The 19,497-nt window shown below is 39.1% G+C and overlaps 1 protein-coding gene and 1 pseudogene across 1 annotated transcript in view; one reads left to right on the plus strand and one right to left on the minus strand.

Moving 5' to 3' along the window:
* The window catches only part of Polr1a (RNA polymerase I subunit A), a 78,414-nt gene that overhangs the window by 31,466 nt on the left and 27,451 nt on the right, over window positions 1–19,497 (plus strand). The window contains exons 13-14 of the mRNA XM_004642798.2: window positions 375–629; window positions 4,572–4,763. Of these exons, the coding sequence (XP_004642855.1) occupies window positions 375–629; window positions 4,572–4,763 (447 nt within the window). The remainder of the gene's footprint in view (window positions 1–374; window positions 630–4,571; window positions 4,764–19,497) is intronic.
* On the minus strand, window positions 16,341–17,340 carry LOC101571690 (annotated as a pseudogene).

Consider the following 19,497-nt stretch of genomic DNA (forward strand, 5'->3'; position numbering starts at 1 on the left):
CACAGGTATCCAGCCTTCAGGAGTTGTTTCTAATCATTCTTAAGGTTAATTCTCAGAGGAATCCAGGACCTTGGGAAGGCAGTGCATCTTTGATGAAGACAGGAACTACTGGACAGAGACCTGTGGCCTTGTCTGTTCCTTGTACCTCTGAGACCAGAGTAAGGACTGGGGCTGTGTGAGGCTAGAACTAGAGGGGCTTAGGAAGTATTTCTAAAAAGATTTTTAAGGTTTTGCTGCAAGCTGAAAATCCCCTGGCATTTAGTTGACGAGGACATGAGGTGGGCAGAACCCACCCAGCCAGCATGAGGTGAGCCCTCAGAAGGGCAGCAGTGATACTGGAATTCCCGCTGACCTGCTCTCCACTCTGTCCCCAGGTGTGCCGGCACGTGAAAAATGGGGACATTCTCCTGCTGAACCGACAGCCCACCCTCCACAGACCTTCCATCCAGGCCCACCTTGCCCGCATCTTGCCCGAAGAAAAAGTCCTGCGGCTGCACTATGCCAACTGCAAGGCATACAATGCTGACTTTGATGGAGATGAAATGAATGCCCATTTTCCCCAGAGTGAGCTGGGCCGGGCTGAAGCCTATGTTTTGGCCTGCACTGATCAGCAGTACCTTGTCCCCAAGGTAGGTGTGAACAGGCATGGTGGTACATGCCTGTAATCCTAGGGCTTGGGAGGCTGAGGCAAGAGGACTGCTGTGAGTTTGAGGCCAGCATAGGCTACAGAGTAAGCAGCTTGAACTATATAGTGAGACCTTATCTGGGGAAAAAAAAAAAAAATAGATGTGACCTTGAAGCCCTGCTGTGGTTGTCACAGAATGTCTTGGCACCTTGAATTCAAGCATTCGTCTGCTCCTGGGCTTAGTGGGCAGTGGACACATGGATCAGAGGGACCTAGTTTCTTTCTAGATAGTTTTGACCCCTCTAGTTGCCTAAAGGTCAGAGAAATGTTTCTGTCTTAAGTTGTAAGTCAGGATGGCCATTCCAGAAAGCCAAGCTTATATAACTAATTTGTACCTGGCAAACATAACCATCCAAAATGATCACATTTGACTTTGGTCCTTTCGGTTCTGACAAGCATGGTTTTAAGAGGTAAGCCCAAGAGGCCAGATTAAATTCCTTTTGTGGGCCAGAAAGAGTCTCCTCTTGGGATTCCTTTCTTCTGTCTCCAGCAGCCCCATGTGGTCACTGCTGTTCAAACCAACACACAGAAAGGGTATAACTTCCTCCCACTTCACCTGGTTCCAGGGCCCTAGTTGTCCTGTGTTCTTGGAGGGCTGAGTAGGAAAAGAGCCAGGCTGCTGGAGGAAGGGTGGACCATGTACCCAAATTACCACTTACCACCTGCCCATAGGTGCCAGGCTGGTGTTGGTGAACTATTTAGAGCTTTCAGTAACGCAAACAATTGGCCAAAACATGCATGGCTTAGGTTTGCCACCCCTGCCCTGTGCCTTTTCAAGTTAAACTATTTACATCACAGTGATTAACAGTTACACGTAATTCATTTGGATTCTCGTGGCATCTGAGAGAACAAGGAGTAGTGATACAAACTGACACTTTTACCAAGCATTGTTTAGTCCCTGGCCCACAGTCGTTAGAGGTAGGTGCTATTCATGTCCACATTTTCTGCTTTCAAGAGTCTTCATGGAGTTACTTCTGCTGCAGAGATGAATAGCTCTGTACCCAGGGAGCACAGGGGTCTTCTCAGGTATTCAACACAAATTAGTACCCTATTAGCCATCTGCCACGAGGGAGGCAGCCAGGAGCCCAGTGTCCTACCCAGGGCCTTTTCCACCAGATGCCCCACCGTGGCTCCAGGCAGGAGCCAGTTGAGTTGAACTGTGCATTCTCTGCCGACCTTAATTGGTCTGTTAACTATCTAAGGGATACAAAGCAGGAAGAATGGGTTACAGACCCACTTAGATCACATGAGGATTAGAAAAAGTAATTTTGCTAGTGTGAAAGTCAGCTTTTCAACTTTTCATGTCACATTTAATGACAGCAGTAGGAGTGGTGCCAATAGAAGCCACCACTTACTAGCAGGGCCTGGGCCTCAGGCACCGTAAATGTTCGTTTATGTAAGCCTTTCCAGTGACTATGAGTCAGGTGCCATCTTCAGATAAAAAATAGTAACTTTTCAGTCAGTAATGAGGCCGGGACTCATCCCAGCACCTTTGGACTCCTGAGTGTGGGTGCTCACCGTATGTGCTCTTAGGCCCACTCGACAAGTAGGACTCAGGCTGGGGCTGCATGCGGCTCCTGGTACCACTCGAGCTAGAGTCAGTCCCATTTCATCAGAGGGGACTACCAAGGAGCAGCAAGTGGACCTTTACTGGCAAAGTGACCTACAGTCTTTAGCTGTATAGGGGAAGGGGAGAAAGAAACCGCGGGGATGACATGAGAATTCTCTTCACTTTCAGCCAATTTTTTTTGTCTGAAGTAAAGTTATGCTTGATAAACTTTTAGTCATTAGTGTAAATGCCAAAAGGTGGGATCCTTATTTTTGCTAATAGCTATAAAAATGCAGCATATCTTTGGCTAAATCCTAGAAGAACAGGAGTTGGTTTGGCTAATGTGAAAAAGCCGATTTATTGTGATCATTCTCTTGTGGTACTGGAGGTTGAATCTACAGATAACAGCCACGCTACGTGTTTTCTTTGAGAATTTTTTCCCCTTCTGTTTGTTGTACTGATTGAGAACTAATGCTTTGTGAAAAGTTTTTGAACAAAGCTTGAGACATAGTTTCCTAACTTCTACCTAGCTAGAGAATTCAAGACACAAAATATTCTCTAAACTTTCTGACAGAAAACATTAATTTTAATGTCATTTTGCTATGATGTTAAGTGGAATAGGATAGCTGACAATTGTTCAGAATTATGATTCAGAGATGTTTTTTGTAATCCTAAACAGGATTTAGGAAATTGAGAATTATAAGTAGACCCCTAATAATTGCTTCAGTCAGCACTCTTCCCTAGATTTCATGGTTATTGCATTGAAAACAGTTTAGCCCGTTAACTAATTTTTAGGTCATGGTAGAATTTGGGGAAAGAGAAAAAAAGAATTTGGATACAGAAAGCACTGAATGTATCACATAACTGGTAATTACATTCTTAAAAGGAAGAAAATAAAAGGGGGAAAAAAAACCAATAGCAACTATTTGCCCCCAAAGACTGGGAGATGAGTCAAATGCATAATACTGGCTTAGATATTTCCCACAAGCAAAACAAGATCCATTTTTGGAACAAAATATAGAGTATAATGTTCTTTTTATTTTTGTTAATCACTCAAAGCCTTCGTAAGAAGGGCCCTTTGTGCCCATCTATAATAATTATCTTTGAGTTTACATAGAGCCCATCGTCATGTATTAGACCATTTGAGAGAAATCCTTTTTAATGTTTGAATTGGTACATGTGGTTAAATTCCTGGTGCTTCTCCATGACTGCGTTTGTCAGTTCCTTCAGCCTTACGAAACATGGCCATAGTACTGGCTAGTATTTAACGAATAATCAAAGGATAGCAGTCTTTAGATCTGTGCCCAGGTTTTGCTCAAATTCTTGTAAACATGGAAAAGTTTGCAGGACTACTTCTTCCAGAAGGTCAGTGATCGAGCTATTTTTGCTTCAGTGTGCTGTTGGTTGCCATGAGCACAGACCTGACAGAAAAGGTCCAAGAGTCTGGGGATCACAGAGGCTGTGAAAATGTCGTATGAAATGAATGTCCACCAAATCTGGAGTTTTTGTAAAACCCCTTGGTAAAAGTCTTTTTTAAGGGCCTGCCCTGAGCCACATGCAATATTGTGAAGAGATACTAACAGTGGACATTCTTTCCTTCCACAGTCATGAACATCAAGGCCTTCCGGTAACTCAGTCCAAAAAGCTGAGCCTCAACTCCTCCCTCCCTGAGCTGGCTGACTCCAAGTCACTCCTCAGGCCTTAGCTGTACTATTGCCCCTCAAAGAGACCTATCCTGACCACTATCCTGCCAATTTATTTTATGACCCAGCTGATGATTTTCTTCTATGGCATTTAAAGTGTTTTGTGATTGTGTGTTTATCTAATCATGTGTTTGCTATTCGGTTCATCCTCATCAGAAAGGTCTTCCCAGTGCTTAAGCATACAGTAGGCCCTCAATAAATATTTGTTGAGTGGATGACTGATTTACACAAAAACCAGGCCAGAAATGTGTGAAAAACACTAAAGCATAAAACCAAAGTATAAAAACAAGAACACAGCTAAGAGCAGCCAGACCAAATTTATGCATAAATGCCAAAAATCTGCTAGAATAACTAGAACCAGATGGGACTAAGCAGAGAAGGCTTGGGGACTGGATGAGTGTGAAACAGTTAGATACAGGGCAGTGGGCAAATGGCAAAAGTAGAAGCCAGTGCAGAACCTGGTCACATGATTTGGAAGGCAGTTTGTTTCCAAAAAAGGGCCCAGTGTAGACATGGGTGGGACAGTGTGAGATATATAGGAAAGCTTTTGCTGAAAGGTGACTTTCAAGCAGCTGATTAGGAATTAGAGTGTGACTTAAACTTTGTCTTTGTTCTTGTCTGTTTTGATTTGTAGGATGGTCAACCATTGGCGGGCTTGATACAAGACCACATGGTTTCAGGTGCAAACATGACTATTCGAGGTTGCTTTTTCAACCGGGAGCAGTATATGGAGCTGGTATACCGAGGACTCACAGACAAAGTGGGGCGTGTGAAGCTCATTCCTCCTGCCATCCTGAAGCCTTTTCCACTGTGGACAGGAAAGCAGGTAATTAGGGGGAAAAATAAGAGAGCTTGTGTCCATAAAAAAGGGAAATGGGCTACTAATCAAAGATACTCCAGGAGGCTATTGCTGGAAGATGACAGGCATGGATAACTTGGTGACATAGCAAGACCCTGTTTCAAGTTTTGGAAAGGCAGGAGGATGTGGGGATATATGTCAGTGTAAAGGCCCTGGGCTCAGTCTCCAATCCTCACACACACAATCTAACTTTCCTTTTGTTTGAAGTCTGTAGGTCTCTGTAGTTTCAAGAAAGGGTCTACTAACATAGTTGGCTGCCTGGTTTCTGTTCTTTGCTTGTAATTTAAACTTGGTGTGCTCATAATCCAAGTGCAATACTTGATAGGAATAGTAATGTTTGCTGGGTTATGCCAAGTGCTTAGCTGAATACATTGGATACTTTGTCTGATTTAATCCTCACAACAAACCTGCAGTCAATTATTGCCTGTTAACAAATAGTAATACTGAGACTTAGGAAAGTTAAAGTAGATGCCCAAAGGTAGTAGAGACAGAATTGGAGTTCAGACCCCATGACATTTCAGTTCTAAAATCATTACACTGTACTTTCTCAGAATAACCAAATAGTAGTTGCTTGGTAATGAAATACAATAAAATATAATATTCTGTTGTTGGCTGGCCAACAGCAAAACAGTACCTAGTTAGCTATGTGAACCTTGGTTTCTTATCCATAATCATGGGAGTTCAAGTTGATCATCCCTAAGGTTTTTTTAAAACAATTTTTTAAGTCTGTGGACCTGGAATTTGACTGCAGGAAGATACAGCTCAGTGGGGCAGTACCATAGTTCGATTCCTGATGTACACACACACATACACACAAAGATTTACTATGAAATAAACCTTATCTGGCCATTGGTTTTATATATTATTGAACTCCATTTGCTTATTTCTGTTTTGAATGGTTTTTACTTTTGAGTTCATGAGGGATGTGGGTCTGTAGTTCTGTTGTGATTATCTTTTGTTTTATTACCAAGGCATCAGGTATTATAGAATGAGTCAGAAAGTATTTCCCTATTTCAGTTTTCTTTAAAGAGTTTATAGGGCCGGGGAGAGAGCTGAGCAGTTCTAAGTGCCTGCCTGGCAAGCACAAGATCCTGAGTTCAATCCCAGTACCAAGAAAGAAAGAATTTGTATTAGTATTAGTGTTATTTCTCCCCTAAAGGTCTGGTAGAAGTTAGCAGTAAAGGCATCTATACCTAGAGTTTCTTTATGCGAAAGCTTTTGGGAATTCTGCTTATTTTTTCATTTTGTTTTTACTTTACAAAGAGCTTTACTTGGTTTATAAAATTTTAGGGTTTTTACTAAATTTCTGTTTCATTAATAGATTGCTGTGGTTTGCATGGGCTTTCCCAAAGCTCATATGCTGGAAACTTGATCCACAGTGTTGTACTACTAGGAAGTGAGACCTCGGGCTGGGTATACAGCCTAGTGGTAGAATACTTGCCTAGTGTGTATCAGTTTTATCCCAGCACCTCAGAAAAAGAAAAGCATAGGGGAAATAAGTAGTATCTTTAAGAGGCACTTATAGAGGCTGGGGAGATAGCTCTGCAGTCTAAGTTTTACCTGGCAAGTGCAAGGACCTGGGTTGGATCCCAGATACCACATGCCATGCAGGCCCCTGCCACCCAAACCGGGTGTGGTAGTACATGCCTGTAATCCCAGCTCTAGAGAGGCTGAGACAGGAGAATCACTACCAGTCCGAGCTGTGTAGCAAGACTCTGTACAAATAAATAAACGAATAAAAGATTTTAAAAAATTAATAAGAGGCAATTATAAAAGATTGAGTTTATATACTGTCTTCGTTATTTTTCTTTTCTTGCTGAGACAGAATATTGGACAAGGGCCAGAGAGGTTGGCTCAAAGGGCCTGAGTTCAATCCCCAGTTCCACCAAAAAAAAAAAAAAAAAAAAAAACTGAACACCCAAAATTAAGGAAGTGGGGCAGGGCAGATGGTTCAGTGGAATAAGCGCTTCCCTGGCAAGCGCAAGGGCCTTAGTTCAATCCCAGGTTCTGCCAAAGGGGAGGGGAAAAAAAGGAAGAAAAGGTTTATTTAGCTCCAAGTTAGTAGAGGTTTCAGTCCATAATTAGCTAGCTCCAAGGACAGTGGCAAGGCCGAGGGGCAACAGTTCAAAGCAACAGAAGACAGCAAAAGCAACAAGAGCAAAAGACAGGGAGAACAAACCTCTTTTCCTCCATTATGTTTTCCTCCCTTATGTTGTATGCTGGCTATCTACCCACGTCACGTTTCTGTCCTACTCTACAAGCTCAGCATGTGTCTGCAGTAAGGACCCTGGCCTGCCTCTGAGTTCAGCTTCTAAACTTCTCAAGTTGACACAGTGTGTCAGCCATTACAATATACTCTCCACCTGCTTTGCCCTTCCACATGGAATTATATAGCAGGAAGACAACATGTGCCTTGTCTCCACTCCTAAGTGTTGGACTTCAGCCCCTGAACTGGGAAGAAAAAAATTTTGTTCTTTATAAATTGCCCAGTCTACAGGACAGTATTTTATTATAGCACAACATGGACCAAAACATAGATAGAGGACTATTCATGTTTTGATTTTTTTTTTAATGGTAGCAAAGTTATATTAAAGGAAGGAAAAGAAACAGGCCCTATATAGTAAATTTAGACCAAGTAAAAAGAAGTATGGAGGAAGAGAAGTACATTTTTGCAGGCCATCCATGCAAGGAAGAATACAGTAGCTTGATTTTTTGTTCGTTTGTTTATTTGTTGTTGTTTTTTTTAACCTTGAAGGTGCTTTAACAGTCATGTTCTTCAAGGAATTTGCTCTTTCAACTAAGTGGTTACATTTTTATGGGGTTTTTTTTTGTGTGTGTGTGTGTCTGTGTGTGTGGGATTGAACCCTTGTATTATACCACTGAGTTATATCTTGAGGCCCAAATTGCTAAATTATAGGCACAGAGGTGTTTATATATAAATTTTCCTTTATTGTCCTATCTGTATAATCTGTAGTTACGTCAAAAAACAAAAGAAACAGGTCTCATTCTGTATTTAAGGCTGGTCTTGAACTCTCCGATGTAGCCTAGGCCAATCATGATGATCCTCCTGTCCCAGACTCCATCCCCCTGCTGGAATTACCATGCCCAGCCAATCTCCTTTTCTTTTCCTTTTCTTTTTCTTTTTTTTTATGTCTTTGTCTTTGTCTTTTCTTTTCTTTCTTTTTTTGATACTGAAGATCAAACTGTGGACTTTGCCCTTGCCAGGCAGGACAGCTGAGCTATATCCCCAGCACTATTGATCATTTTTATTTTTTTCCTCTGCTTTCCTGATCAGTTTGCCTAGAGGTTTAACCATTTTATTTCCTTCAGAGAGGTTATTTTAAAGTAGTATATGGTTTGAAAACTTTATTCTTTCCCCAAATCTGGTTGCCAACTGACTCAGAAGAGAACCAAATCAAATGGTTGGGTTCAGTGAATTTGATTCAGTTCTTACCCAGTTCAATTTGTGACCAGAATCATGAAGAAAATTGAGTTTGTGAAGTAAGGTACCATTTATTAGTGTTCCGGGGTTTTTGTTGTTGTTGTTCTCTACTTTTTAGTTTTGTTCTTGATTTTTATTGTTGCTTTCCATTTCATTGATTCAGTCATTATTATCACTTCCTTTTTGCATTTACTTTGGATTTTATCTTTTTTTTAATTATTTCAGGTTGAAACTGAAATATTAAGATTTTTTAATATATTTATTTTATTAAGCTCTTTAGCTTGTGCTTAAGAAGTATGCCATAAGTTATATTTAGTATGCTTGCATTTGCCCACTTAAGAATTCTAATTTCCCTTTAGACTTTTTTTTTTTTTTTTTAACCATGAATTAGAAGTACATTATTGGACTTCCAGTTTAAGTATTTTTAGACATTTTGGTTACTAATTTCCATTTTAATTCCACCTTAACTAGAGACCATTAGATGACTCGAATCTTTTTAAATGTATTGAGATTTGTCTTATGGCTTTGGAAATGATATTTGGCTATCAGGTCTACTGTTTATCCTTGTTCATCTGTATCCTTTATTGCTAATGCACAGTGTCTTGAAATCTGCTACAGATACATGTTGCTTTTGTTTTTGTTACTTCATTTGGGAGGATAAGACAGGCCACCATTGCTCTGTCTTGACCAGAAATAGTAGATTTAACAGAATAGATGAGAAATTTTGCAATTTATATTAAATTATATCTATACATAATTTAGGAATTGGTAAACTTTTTCCTGTAAAGAACCAGGTAGTAAATATTTTTTTGCTTTATTTATTTATTTTTTTTTTTAAATTTTTTTTTAAAGCCAGTCAAATTTAGCGGTGGGGGGGTTGTATACCAACTTTAGTGACACTAATGTTATTAAGTTCTGATAACCCACTGCCATCGGACCAGCCTTTTTTGCTTTATTGATCATAAGTCTCTTACAGTTATTCCACTCTACCATTGTAACAACAGAGCCCCTATAGACAACATGTAAATGAGTGAGTATGGCTGTGATCCAGTTTAACTTTTATTTATAAAAACAGGTGGTAGACCAGATTTGGTGTATATGCCCTAGTTTGCCGCTCCTGGTTTAGTTTGCTGTTTTTATTTGTGTACTTTTATTCCCATTATATGTCTTCATTTTATAAGCCACTTCAGGTTGTCTCAGAAGTTTAATAGATTTTTAAATCTTATTTAATGTAACAGTACTTTGTTTAAACACAAAGTAGGATGTTCAAAATAGAACCAAATAGTGGGCAAGAATATATATTTGTGGCCAAATATGTGGTTATTCCCTTTGATCTGGGAATCCCGCATAAAGAAATAGTCTGAAGAAAAGCTACTATATGATGGTTTATAGTTATTGAATATTATAAAAAGGTTCCTTAACATCCAGGCTAAGTAAATTTTGGTACATTTATTTGCTAAGATATTATAGCAATTAAAAGTCATGGTTTGGGGGGGCAGTGAGATGGCTCAGCAGTCTAAAGCAGTCTAAAGCATCTGCTTAGGCAAACTTAGGCAAGCACAGGGACTGCAGTTCAATCTCTGGCACCACCGCAGGGTGGGCTGAGCTGGCCACAAAAAATAAATAAAAATAAAAACCAATGGCTTTACAAGGCCAAGTGACAATGGGAAATGCTTTGACATGACAGTAAACGAAAAATAGATACACAATTCTATGTAATCAGAATGTAACCATATTAAAATGTATATGAGGAGAAGTTTGGCATAAAAAATCAAAATAAAATTTTGTTCCTGTTAAGGATCATTTGTTTTTCATTTGTAATATTTCTGGGCTAAATAAAATTAGGAAACAGACTCGTTTCACTTCTGGCAGAATTAAGATCTTTCATTGTTTCCCAAAAGCATGGTATAGGCTGTTTCTTTGCAAGTAGGTGAAAAGGGCAAGAATGACTATACTGCCCAAGAATTTGTTTAATAGCTCAGTCTAGTTCCACATGAAAAGCCATGTTTAGAATCAAGAAAGGAGGAACTTAAGTCTCTTTCTTCAGGACAAGTCATGATTTTCCTTCTTTGTATGAATCAGGGTGTCCCATCATCTGTTGAAAAGCATGCAGATCTCAAGCATGTAGCTCATTGTAAGTTTACAAGGTGAATATATTTATTCTTCATTCATTCATTCGTGTCTTCTCTTATGGTATGATCAGTTTGCTCCTTCACACACTCCCCCCACACCCGTTTCCATCTAGTACCCCCTCACCAGAGTCCAAAATAATGGAGCTGCCCGGTCCCATTACTCTGGACCAGACATCTCCTATGGAAAAATATGAATGTTTTAAAACATTTATTACAACAAAGGACACATTGCTCTTAATCCCTTCAAAATACTCTCCCCTTTTTTTGAACATACTTATTCCATACTTAAGCCTACCACTTTCTAAAATACTTCTAAAAGGAAGTTCTCTTTTGTGTTTCTATGAGATATGATCAAAAATATGTTGAGTGCAGCTCCTGAGTACCGTCCTGTGGAAAGACAGACTCATGAAAACCTAATGTGTCTCCGTCTGCCAATCACTGGGTCTGTGCCGTGCTGTTTCTGCTCCTCCCCAAGTCAGAAAGACCATGAAAGGCAGAACTTGTGAGTTGATTCAGAACATTAAGCAGCCATGCAGCACAACTTACAGACATTCGCAAAAAGGAATTTCTCAAACTGCTTCAGAGCATGGCAAGAAAAGTGGAGTAAGTTTGTTTGGAGCAGAGATGGAGGACATTTTGAGGAGGATTAATTAATGGTAATGTGTCTTTTACAATAATAATTTTTTTTTTTTATTTTAACTACACTATTTTTCATGCGAATCTCATGTTTCACTGGTTTCCTACCTAGGTGTTGTCTTAAAAAATAATATTTTTTACTATACTTTCTGTATTTTTTTCACTAAACTTTGTTTACTGTTGGTATATGTAGAAGTATAGTTAATTTTTGTGTATTGTCTTTGACAGATTTAGGTATTAGATCTTTTCCCTTCACATTTTTTAAACTATACAGGTAATACAAGTGTATTGTTAAATAAAAATCAGAGGGCCAGCAAGATAGCTCAATGGAATAAGCGCCTGCTTAGGCAAGTGCAGGGACCAGGGTTCACTCCCCAGGCCTGCATGTCACACTTGCCCCACCCTGGGGGCTCATTGAGCCGGCCACCAAGTCCAGGCATGGTGGCACATGCCTGTAATCCCAGCCCTGGGGAGGATCACTACAAGTCCAAGCTACGTAGTGAAACCCTGTACCAAATACATAAATTAAATAAATAAGTTTTAAAAATCAGAAACATAAAAAAAAGATTCCCCCATCCTCAGTTCCATTATATATGTGTATATATACTCTTACAGAAAATAAATAATGTAATCATACATCCTCTATGCAGAGGAACCATGAATCAAGATTTAATTTTAAACCTGTATTAAAAAATCACTGTGACATCCTAGTACCTGAGACTTGCATTTTTCTCATTGCCAGGCTCATGGACTTCAGTATTGTCTAGTCTGTGAGGTAACCTACTTTAAATGACCAGCTCCTCCAAAAGGAATTATATATCAGCCTCGAGTTTTTTTATCAGTCTCGGGTTTTTTCTTTTTTTCCCTAGTCAGTTGGTCTTTATTGTCCTTAGGGTTTTTTCATTTGATACACAATAATTATGTTTGTGGGGTACAGTATAGTATTTGTATTCTTATATACAATGTATGATCAGATAAGGGTTAATAGGAATATCCATCACTTCAAATATTTATCATTTCTTTGTGATGGGAACATTCAAAATCCTAGCAGCTGCTTTGAAATACACATTTAATTATTATCATCAGCCATAGTTACCCTACCCTATCAGAGAACATTAAGTTATTCATTCTGTTCAGCTGCACCCCTGTTCCCATTAATCATTTTCTTTTTTCTTTTTCTTTTTCTTTTTTTTTTTTTTTTTTGCAGAACCGGGGATTGAACTCAGGCCCTTGTGCTTGCCAGGCAAGCGCTTATTTTACTGAGCCATCTCCCCGGCCCCTCCATTAATCATTTTCTATCTGCCGCCTTCACTCTTGCCAGCCTTTGGTGTCCTCTAATTCTGCTTCCTGTTTCTTTGAAACCAACATTTTTATCTTCCACAGATCAGTGAGAAGTGTACCTTATGCCCTTTTGTGCCTGGCTTATTTCAGTTAATGTATAATGTCATCCAGACTCATCAATTTTGCTGCAGATGACAGGACTTATCCTGGATTCTATATTACAATATTCTACCTTATAATGGATAATATGCCATTGTGTGCATATACCACATTTTCTTAATCTACTCATCCATGGACATCTGGGTTGATTCTGCATCTTGTCCACTGTCAGTAATGCTGCAGGAAACATAGAAGTACAGATAGTTCTTTGACATACTGATTTCTTTGCCTTTGGATATACTACATAATGGGGTAGCTTAATCTCATGATAGTTCTATTTGTAAGGGTTTTGTTTGTTGGGTTTTTTAGGAATGTCTGTGTTGTTTTGCATAATGTATATACTAATTTATATTCCAACCAACAGTGTATGAAAGTTCCTTTTCTTGCAAAAAATAAAGAGCATACCACCACTCCATAGCATTGCCAATGGGAAGGAAGCCAAGTTTAGTCAAGCCTCTTCATCTAGCTACCAGTTTTCAGGAAATACGGCAAGGAAGAATATGGTAAAGTGTACCACAGAGATGCAGTCCAAAAGGCTCTGGGTTCAGTCCGTAGTACACAAAACAGCACCTAGACCAAAGGAAACAATACAGGACAAATGAACTAGGTTCTTCAGAAGATAAGTCAAAAGGAAAAGGAAGAGGTAAAGTAGAAAGCTATAGAGACTAAAGAGACATATTAATTTGTTCCAGATGGACCAGACTATGTTGTCTTTGGATGCACAGCTGTGTAGTAAAAGCATCAAGGGCAAGGATAAGATTATTGTTTTACTTGTTCATTATTTTTTTAAAGAATGGAATGTATTTATTGAGGGAAAGAAAGCTTTGTCCAAGAGAGGGACAGCAGGGGTCCCAAGCAGGTTGCCAGGGAATCTGACTTTTCTAGGGAATTTTGTAGAGCATAACCATGAAGTGAGGCAGTCTAAGGTGGAAAACCTGGAAGCTGACAAGGTGGGCATGAGGTGGGACAAACTATGGTCAACCAATAAGATTACAAGCATGGTTGTTCAGGTAAAATTGATTAAATCAGGATGAAATGGGAAAATACATGAATGCAGAACAGGATCTCTTCCTGCAGAGCGGTGAGTTAGTGGATCTTCCTGGCTTCCTCAAGGTAATATCTATTCAGGATATTAATCCTTGATGTTTATCCTTAGGAAAGTATGAGTGCATTCATTTCATCTTCTGTCTTGAGGTCTGGCCCTACCGTGGAGGTACCTGTCTCTCCCAACAGTTGCAAGTTATCTTGTCTTTTACCCTGGCTCCTTTTAGCACCTAGTCCACTCAGTGGCATACAATATTCCCCTCTCTGAAGAAGAAACTCAAACTGCCTTGAAAGAATAATGGGTCAGGGAATAATGGCAGATAACTGCTGTGTCTTCCTTAGGCTGAAAGTTCGTAGTTGTTGATCAGCAATCAGAGGTACTTTCCACAGGTTTTACCTAAAAGCCCTCTATAGGCATGAGCACTAGCACTAAGAGCTTACAGGTAAGTTTAAAACCATTTTAAGGCATAGCAGTTGTAACCACTGGTGCTGTAGCCCCCTTTATTGATGGGGTATGACATTTTTCTCTAAGTCCTTTTAGCTTTAGTTACAATTAAGAGTAAAATTACTCTACAAGTCCAGGATAGTGGTTACGTCTAGAATAAAGAGAGGCTATGATGGGGATGGGACATACAAAGTAACTTCTGCATTCTATTGGCAAATTATATTTTTTGTTCCTTTTGTTTTGTTTCTTTGGCTTTTTTGTTGTTGTTGTTTGTTTGTTTATTTTTGTGTTTTTTTTTTTTGTTGTTGTTGTTTGTTTTTTTTTTTTTTTGTGGTACCAGGGATTGAACTCAGACCTTCCATTTGCCAGGCAAGCACTTATTCCACTGAGCTATCTCCCCAGCCCCTTGTTTCTTTGTTTGAATCAGGATTCAAATAAATACCATGTGTTACAGAGAGAAAGAGCCCCTTTTTCCTCATCCTTGAAAAGCAGTCTATTTTTAACATATCCAAAATATGCTAAGAAGTTAACCTAACTTTTCTCATGTGATAGGTAAATAAAAACGTATTCTCTGATTGCTTTGTGACTTACTCAGTTCCGTTGATGTATTATGGTCACAGTATGTGTCTGTACATGTAATCCACCTCATTCCTTTTGACCCTTCCTGTGTTATGTTCAACGATATGAATGCATTGTAGTTGATTTAACTGTCCATTAGCAGGCATTAGATTTTTACCTGGCCTTTATTATTCTAATATGTTTTTATGTGTACTGCCTTACTACCACATATCCTTTAGATGAATCCATGAAGTATGATTGCTGGTCCAAAATACACTCAACATTTCACCTTTTTTTAGAAAATTTATTAGGATGTAATGATTATGTTATTATAGGGAATTATACATGTACATAATACATCTTAAGTTTTTATTCCCTCTCCCCTTCCATCTCTTGAGCCCCTTCCCTTTTGCAAAAGATCTATCTCCCTTTAACTTATTATCTTTTATTTTGCTCTTTATTTATACTTTAAATTTCTCACAAAGAGAAACTGATATTTAAGCTTGCTTATTTGATTTCACTTGATATTATGGTCTCTAGGTACATCCATTTTCCAACAAGTTACTCAGGTTTATCCTTTTATGACTGAACAGTATTTCACTGTATATAGATAGCTCATTTCTGTTATCCACTCATCTGTTGCTGGACAAATGGGCCACTTTCAAGATGTAGCTATTGTGAGTTGAGCTGCTTACTGTACATACGGGCATGGATGTATCAGTGTAATTCGATGTCTTTAACTCTTTTTGTCTTTTGGAAAGATATTTAGAAGGGAAATAGCTGCATGAAATGCAATTTCTAGTTTTAGTTTTTGGAGAGTCTCTATGCTGATTTTCATTGTGGTGGTTATAGTTTACATTTCTACCAACAGTGTAAGGGTTCCTTTTTCCCTATCGCCTTGCCAGCATTTATTACTATTTGATTTTTTGATCATAGCCATTTTTTTCTGGACTAAGATGGAATCTCATTGTTTTGTTTTGTTTTGTTTTGTTTTTAACTTTCATTATCTTCTTTTAATGTAAATATGGATGCACAAAGAAAGATTTCCATCTTTTAATTTTTTAACTTTAAATATACAGAACCACAGTACTACTTCCATTTCAAATTATGGGGGTTATCACATTCAAATATGCTTGAATTTGACAAGCTGTTGTTACAATGCTGAGAAATTTCATGAAAAAGTTATTTAACAACTTTTAAGATAATCAAATATCTTTCTGCTACATGGGCCAATGCGGTAATAGTAAAATTATTTAAAAATGCAGTCTTTTGGAGCTCAAATTATTAAAAAAGACTATCGAAATTATGTAGATATACTTTCTGAAAGTCATTCCATTTTGAAGGCTGAAGATAAATGTTTATACTTTGGAACATTTCACAAGATCCTCTTCTTTGCACTTACCGGTGAAAGTCAAGAACAAAACCACAATTTCCTAAACACACAGCTATTTCTACAATACAAGGGTGTAATCATGAAAGAGTACTAGATCTAAGTTATCACTTTTAACACTTTTCACCACAACACATCTTTCCTAAAAGACAAAAAATATGGGGAATTTAGATTTCCCTTACTGAATTTAACACTATAGATGCGCCGATATTCTGTCCTTAGTAATATCAACTCTTTCCAGTGGAAATTATCTACACAGCACAGTGCTACATACAATTATTCCAGTGAAATGCAGATTCAGTTTCACAATATGGTCAACAGAGTAGTGTCATACAAAGGATTTCTGCAGATAAAAATGCTAAGGCAGGCCACAGTGGACAGTGCCGGACACTGTGAATACAGCAGGTTACGGGTACCACTGAGGGTCAGAAGAGACCATGAGTTTCCATGTTTTTTTTTAGCAATGGAAAAAGAAAAACATAGAGAAATGTAAGAATAAACAAAATAATTACACCGTTGGTAAATGTAATTTTTCAGACACTGTTTCCTTGATTAAATGGGCAAAATAGTTTAACTTAAAACTAGAGAAAATGGACAAAGTCAGGAGAGGAAAGATTTTCCTGGTTTCTTCATCAAAGGAATGCGCTAGGGTTAGCACGAGGATCTTTCTGGTTCCTGTACCTGTAGGTCAGCCAAACACCCAGGATCTCTGTGAAACTGAAGAAGAGGCCAATGCCACCAACAAATCTCAAAACCTCTCCGGCATACCTTCCTATTACTGGAGCGCACGGTGGGCATGGATGGCCATCTTTAACACACTTAGCCAGGCAGGTGTCATTTGAGTGAAAACTTTGGAATCCACGGCAGTCTAAATTTCTCTGGATGTCATTGTGAGCGCTTGCGGTGTTGTTCCAACCAACCTCCAGAAGCTGCCTCTGTTGCTCCTGACTCAGGGCCAAACAAGCACAGGACACAGAAAACTGAACAATAAATACAAGTAAGAGAATAATCATATAAAAAAACAGCAACACCTGATGGTGTTTGACAGCACCGATCAGCCCCACCAAGGCAATCAGGAACAGGAAGATACCCACAGCAATGGCCACGCCGACCACTCGGAGACTGGAAATCAGCTCGAAGCCGATGCCCCAGGCAGCAATCCCAATTAGCAACAGGCTAACCAGGGTGTAGAGCAGGTTGAGCGCGCACAGGCAGTTCTTGGAGCACGCGAAGCCCCCGCAAACCATCTTGGAGCCTGCGTGGCCCGCAGCTGCAGGTGAATCTGGTTCGCACGGCGCCCGCCCACTGCCGCTTTGTCCTCGCGCCTGGGCCTGGCCAGGCAGCGCAGCGGCGCCCGCGGGCCGAGGTCAGGTCAGGGTCTGGGCCGGGCCGGGTCGGAGCCGGGCCGGGGCCGAGGGAGGCTGCAACGCGCCGCTCCCACCCGCTCCGGAACCTGCGGCCGCCGAGGCTCCCACGGGATGCTGGACCTCCGAATCTCATTGTTAACTTGCATTTCTCTTAACAGCAAGAGATGTTGACCTTTTTTTCATGTATTTATTGGTTACTTACAATTCTTCTGAGGCATGTCTGTTCTTGTCCATTTATTTATTTATTTAGTATTTTGGTCAGGATCTCACTATGCAGCTTGGACTCTTAGTGATCCTCCTGTTTTCAGCCTCCCCAGCACTGAGATTACAGGCACGCACCACCATTCCCAGACTTGGTGGCCAGCTCAGCATGCCCAGGGGTACGACCAGCATAGCATATGGTGCCAGGGATTGAACCCTGGCCCCTACACTTGCCTAAGCAGGCACTTTGTCTGCTGAGCTACCTCATTGGCCTCGTCCAGTTTTTGAATGGATCTTTTATTTGGGGGAATAAATATTTTGTGTTTCAGATTTTAGTCTCCTGTCCAAAGAGTAGCTGACAAAAAGTTTTTCCCATGCAAAGGTTGTCTCTTTCATTCTGTTGTTGTCTTTGCTGTACAGAAGTTTTAAGTTAGGTATGATTCCATTTGTTGATTCTTAATTTTATTTGTAATGCAGATGGGGTTCCATTAAGATCTTTGCCTATGTCTTTAAGAATTTTATCTTTTATCTTCTAGCAGATTGTTTTTGTTTTAATATTTATGTTTTTGATCCACTTTGATTTTATTTTAGCTCATGATGAGGTGTATGGGTCTAACTGCAACCGTCTGCATGTAGATGGGAAATTTCCCCCATACCATTTATTAAAGAAACCATCATTCCTTCAGCGTGTTTTTGGCTTGGTCAAAGATCAGATAGCTGAATGTGAATGGGGTTGTTTCTGTATCTTCCGGTATGTTACATTGATCGCATATGTATTTCTGTTCCCAGTACATGCTTTATTTGTCATTGTTCCTTTGTAATATAATTTGAAATCTGGGATTGTGATGTCTCTGGCTTTTACCTTTGTTCCCTGGTACTGCTTTTTCTGTTCTAGGTCTGTTCTGGTTCCATATGAATTTTAGGACTATTTTCTTTGTTCTGCAAGGAATGCTGTTGTTATTTTGATTGGGATTACATTAAGTTTACATATCACTTTTGGTATCACAGTTATTTTGACAATATTGGCTCTTCCTATCCAGGAAAAAGAGGTTTCCATTTTCTAATGACCTCCTTGATCTTTTTCAGAGTACTAGGAAAGTCTTTTCCTTCCTTGGTTAGAATTTCTAAATATTTGATTTTTCTTGACACTATTGAGAAAGGTGCTGTTTTCCTAATGTCTTTCTCCATGAGTTCATTATTGATATGCAGGAATGCTATTGATTTTTGTATGTTGATTTTTTTTTTTCTTCTTCTGCTACATTACTGAATTCAGCTATTCTAGGAGTCTTTTGACAGAATTTTGTGAAGCCTTCTATATAGAGGATTGTGTCATCTCTTGCCTGATTACTCTGGCTAATGATTTAAACAAGACGGGTGATAATGATTTGAACAGAGATGCTACTCCTGATTTTGGAGGGAAGCTTCAGTTTTTCTGTATTTGACAGTATACGTTTGTCATAATTTTATCAGATTGAGATAAGGTTCCTCTGTACCTTTCTTTAGGGTTTTTAATAATAAGTTGATGTTAGATCTTGTCAGAGGCCTTTTCTACATCAGTTGAGATGATCGTATGATTTGGAAGACTCTGTGTATGTGATTTATTGCATTGCTTGCATTTATTGATTTCTGCATGTTGAAGCATCCCTGGTATGAAATGAAGCCTACTTAGACAGGATATATGGATACCTTATTGGTGATTTGTTGTATTCTGTTTGCCAGAATATTGTTGTGTTTTTGCCTTTATGTTCACCAAAACTTCATTAAAAGAAATCCATTTCATTTTTAAAATATTTTTAAAATGTAGAGCTGGGGATATAGCTCGGCAGCATAAGCATCTGCCTGGAAAGTGCAAGGTCCTGTGTTCGATCCCCAGTACTACAAAAAATACGTATTTTTAAAAATTTAATACAGACTTCCTATATAAAATGTTTTATTCTCATAGATACTACATCCCTTTTACTTTTTAAAGGTGTATTGCAGTTGGCTTTTTCTCATTGGTATAGTTTATGACCAAAAATTTTTTTTTTTTTTTTTTTGGAACTGGGG

The sequence above is a fragment of the Octodon degus genome, unplaced genomic scaffold, assembly GCF_000260255.1.
Source record: "Octodon degus isolate 3935 unplaced genomic scaffold, OctDeg1.0 scaffold00162, whole genome shotgun sequence".
Taxonomy (NCBI): Eukaryota; Metazoa; Chordata; class Mammalia; order Rodentia; family Octodontidae; genus Octodon; species Octodon degus.